Raw genomic sequence first — 4,634 nt, 5'->3', positions numbered from 1 at the left:
TATTCAACACTACTCACTAGTGCTCACTTTGCCCGTGACTTTACTCACCACGTAACTGTATATATTAGATTTCAAAAATTTATCATGTGACTTCAATTTTTTTCAAAGAAAAAGAGGCTTTTATCATTTATTTCGTGTAAAGAAAATCATCAATAATTTCTTCAAAGAATCAAAATGAATTACTCCCTTTATTCACACTCATTTCTGTATAACTTTTTCATGTGTTTTAAAAAATTTATAAAATATAGTTTACAATTTAATTTAACATTTTTTTTTGTTTTTGAATAAAAATTTAAACATTAACATTTACCTTTTTAAAAATTATTTATAAAATTATGTTTTATGAAAGGTCGAAATGTATGTCTAAACATATACATTCTCAGTAATTCTCACCGAGCCAGGGAAAGTAATAATTAATAATTACTTTCCTTTGTCTAAGTGGCCGTTTAGGCGAGTTTAAAATACGTGTTTTTTGTTTAAAATAAAAAAGTGAAGTAGAAGTTAGATGCTAAGTTAAGATTTTTAAGTGACTAGAATATTTTAGAAAAAAGTAGATTCATGAAACAAATGCTAGTATTTTTAATTTATTATAGCTTCTTGACGTTTTAAACAAACACGAATACGTGTTTTTAACTTATAAATCTAGAATCCGAGCTTCTACACCCGGCCTGACACCACCTAAGTGTTTCGAGAAAATTTCAAAGACAAACTTTCAACTTTCGAGGATGCGGTTCAATTAAACTCGTAACATCGTATCGGTTATTTTCAATTTATAGCTCAAGATTTTAAAATAAGTAGGAAAAAATGAAAATGAAAAATAAAAAAGAACGGAACATGACTACATGAGTATTGGCACATGGCCTAGATCTAGCAAAAGGACTTGGTAAACAATGGCGTACCAAGATGTATAAACACATATTATACTAATCTCCATATACGTGTTTGTATAGCAATTTGAAATAGGAAAACGATGGGGCACATGCCGTATGTATACTGTCTTTCAATCTTGATCGACATCTCTTTTCTTGGTATAAAATATTGTTTCAATTATGAGGAAAAGAAATTGTGGTGTGTGTTGCTTTGTTTAAATAAAATAATATAAAAGTAGAGGACTAAAGTGAAAATATTGTCAAGTACATGGACTGAAATATGAAGAACTTGGAGAAGCAAGATACACGCATCAGTATCCACTAGTAAAGCGGTAATAAGCACGTGCTTGGTGCACTATAGTTGAATAATAATAAAAAGAGTGAGAGAAAAGAAACACCGCGTATGAAGTGCGTACTATCGATTATTAAATTGAAAAGCATCGATGGAATTTTTATTTGCTTCAGAGTTTAAAGCTTGCGAGTGAAATTGGCATGTATTGTAATTATAATGATATATTCGGGGAAGGGAAAATTGAATCAAAATATTTCATAAACACTAAAGATATAAGATTTTATCGTAAACTATCTTTATCATCATTTTTTTATTTTTATTTTTTTTTGAAACAATCTTTATCATCATTAAAAAATCATGTTAATTGAGTTGAGACGAGTCGAATATTATTGATGAAAGAGAATAAATATATAAAATGAAGTTGAGTTTAGTCTAATATTATTTGATCAAATTTGATTATATTAATGTATAGATCCGATTTCACAGTCGATCAAGGTAGTAATTTGAAATTCAAATTTGAGCTTAATTATTTTCAATTATGGTGAACTCTAGTTAAAAATTTGACATCAATTTTGCAAAATATCGTAGAACTTTAAAGATGATAAACATGAGTCAAATTTCATTTGGTTAAGCCTGCTTTTATTTAATCATGTAAAATTTATTTTTATATTAAATAAGCCGTAAACACATACTCACCTAAGTTATGCGAGTAAAATTTCTTTTTTACTTTTATATAAATGTAAGGAGAAATTTATGTAATTTATAAATTAGATCGAGAATTATAACGTCATCATTAATCTATACTACTACTATGCTAAGTTACTTCTTCGAAGCATTTTTCCCACTAAATAATATTAAGATTAATAAAAATTAGATTAGTTTTGCGAATCTTGCAAATTAAAGAATTTATATATAATATAATATATATATTTATCACTATTCTTATTACCCTCCCAATACAAAAATGTACTCTGGTCTAGCAAATTTTTTACATTATTTTTTGATATGTATTTTGAGAATTTTATAAAATATAATTTCATAATATTTTTAAAAATTTCTTTTTGCAGAATAAAAATTTTATGGTACAATCACATTTTTGACTTCTATCTCTGGCAACCTTGTATTTATGATTTTCCATATATAATACCCTCATGTTAAGTAAAATATAATAGAATTGATTTCTAATTGTAAAATAAATTGAATATTTGAAATTTTTATAAAAAAAAATGCATGAAATAGACTCTTAAATCATATAAATCGGAGTCAAATCAAGTGAGATATTTTTTTGGTAAACCTTGATTAAAAATTAGAATACAAGGCTGGAGCCTTGGCTCTAGGAGGGCTTAACAACCATCCAACCCCTGGAGAAAACAGAACATAATAACCTAAACCAAGTGAGATATAAATGATCGAATTCGGTTATGAAGTTTAAATATATCACAATTAATTTAACTTCGATTTATATGATTCAAAAGTCTATTTCATGTATATTTTAATAAGGATTTCAAATGTACAATTTATTTTATAATATTCTGAAATCAATTCTATTATGTTTTACATAACACGAGAGTATTATAAGTGCAAAATCATAAGTACATGATTAGCAGAAATAGAAGTAAAAAATATGATGGTATAATCGAGAAAAGCCAATTACATGAGTGTACAATAGAGAATATCCCTAAATTTTTTTTTAAAAAAATTTTAAAAAAATTACGAAATCAAACATTTTAAAAGTCTCAACATATTAATTCCACAAAAGTTAAAATAATTATAAAATTACAGAAAATTGATGCAGTTTTCCAGGAAGACTCTAGGCTCCGAATTAAAAATGTGAAATATGATGCCCGACTAAAAGAAATAAAATAATGAGGCATGCCAGACAGGCGTTGAAAGTTGCCTTGCAAAGAGAACACCCCCATATATTCCTCGTGTTTTAACCCTCCACCATTAACACAAGCATTGTCTACCTATCCTCTATATATACACATTTACATCCATATCTCCATCTCCATCAATCAACCTAACATCTTTTATTCCTCTCTTCTCACAACCATAGCTTCAATATTCCTCACAAAACATGTCCACTTCTTCCATGCTTCTTGATTCCGGCAAGTTTTCCGGCCAGAGGGCGGCTAGGGGATCGTCTGAGAAGTCCAGCTTCTCGCAGACTTGCAATCTGTTGAGTCAGTATATGAAGGAAAAGGGTGCTCTGGGAGACCTCAAGCCTGAGATTTTCCGGCGGCCAGTGGGGCCTCCGACGACTATGAATCTGTTTCCGGCGGCTGATAAGCCGGTGCAGGAGGCTCCGGTGAAGTCGGCGGCGGAAGGTGGGCAGATGACTATTTTTTATGGGGGGCAGGTTATTGTGTTTAATGACTTTCCGGCTGAGAAGGCTAAGGAGATTATGATGTTGGCCGGAAAAGGAAAGTCTAGTGGTCCAAGTAATATCGTTCAGAAACCAACTGAAGTTGCCAATTTACAAAGGCCTCCTAGACCTACAATATCAGGTACTTTGATATAAAAATTTCGATAAATCTTCCTAAGTTTCTCAGTTATCTCGGAATTTTACGAGAACTGATAACTTAATATTGCATGCTCTGATATGCATGTTTGTATATGGTTATAAAAAAAAATGTTTCTAATAAGCTCGTTATTATTTTTTGTAAAATCAGGTCTTCCGATTGCCCGAACAGCTTCACTGACTCGTTTCCTGGAGAAAAGAAAAGACAGAATTGTTGCACGAGCACCATACGCCTCATCGTCGGCGAAAGCTCCGGTGAAGCCAGCTGAAAACAAATCTTGGCTAGGGTTAGCAGCACAATCTCCGGTGAAATTTGAACAAGCATAGAAGCTGGGCTTAATTCACATTACAGAATATATATTAATATTATGAAATTATTAATATTATTACCTAGAAGAAGATTTTACTCCTCTATTTTTCGGTTAACTTATAAAGTTAACTTTGTACTGGCTGGGACGCAAAATTTTTGCTTTTTTCTGATTGAAGAAACCCAGATAGATGATCTAACTCATTTTGTTATTCAATATTGTAGTTTTAGTATGTTTGTAATTAATATGAAGGAGGAAATCTCTGGTCTTTCTATTTATGTGATGAATCTGTTGCTCTTGAAATCAACTTTGGGTTGTCCCCAAGTTGGTTAGATTTATATATATATTTAGCTTTAAAAATAGTACCTTTCTTCATCCCGGAGTAATCTATCGTCGTGAACCTAATATTTGATCTTTTAGGGCAAATTGTGAAATCACATGAAGTTCTTGGATGATTTTCGTATTTATTTTTAATAATTATGTAAACAAACTTTCAAAAAGAAAAATTTTATGTAAAGAATTTTAAAACAAGTTTAAATTACTTCCTTTAATTTTAGTATCTGGCCTTTATAGAAAAAATGAATTTACATCTTCTAATATAGTAATATGTTTTTGTAAGAGTATTTTCAACTCTAAATTCTTAA

At 30.0% G+C, this 4,634-nt stretch overlaps 1 protein-coding gene across 1 annotated transcript; it reads left to right on the top strand.

Annotated features, from left to right (window-relative positions):
• Positions 1-3,028: 3,028 nt before the first annotated feature.
• LOC108211077 (protein TIFY 10A) lies at positions 3,029-4,268 on the top strand. Its single transcript, XM_017382569.2, has 2 exons — positions 3,029-3,668; positions 3,834-4,268. The coding sequence occupies exons 1-2, from the start codon at positions 3,239-3,241 to the stop codon at positions 4,007-4,009; spliced, it is 606 nt and encodes a 201-aa protein (XP_017238058.1). The 5' UTR covers positions 3,029-3,238; the 3' UTR covers positions 4,010-4,268.
• Positions 4,269-4,634: the final 366 nt, after the last annotated feature.

Source organism: Daucus carota, chromosome 3, assembly GCF_001625215.2.
Source record: "Daucus carota subsp. sativus chromosome 3, DH1 v3.0, whole genome shotgun sequence".
Classification (NCBI taxonomy): domain Eukaryota; kingdom Viridiplantae; phylum Streptophyta; class Magnoliopsida; order Apiales; family Apiaceae; genus Daucus; species Daucus carota.
The sequence above is the reverse complement of the archived record's forward strand: the minus strand, read 5'-3'. Positions and strand labels throughout refer to the sequence as shown.

Coding starts and splice junctions, on each gene's coding strand:
- LOC108211077 (XM_017382569.2), top strand. CDS start 3,239: ATGTCCACTTCTTCCATGCTTCTTGATTCCGGCAAGTTTTCCGGCCAG. Junction 3,669..3,833: donor TCCTAGACCTACAATATCAG/GTACTTTGATAT, acceptor TTGTAAAATCAG/GTCTTCCGATTGCCCGAACA.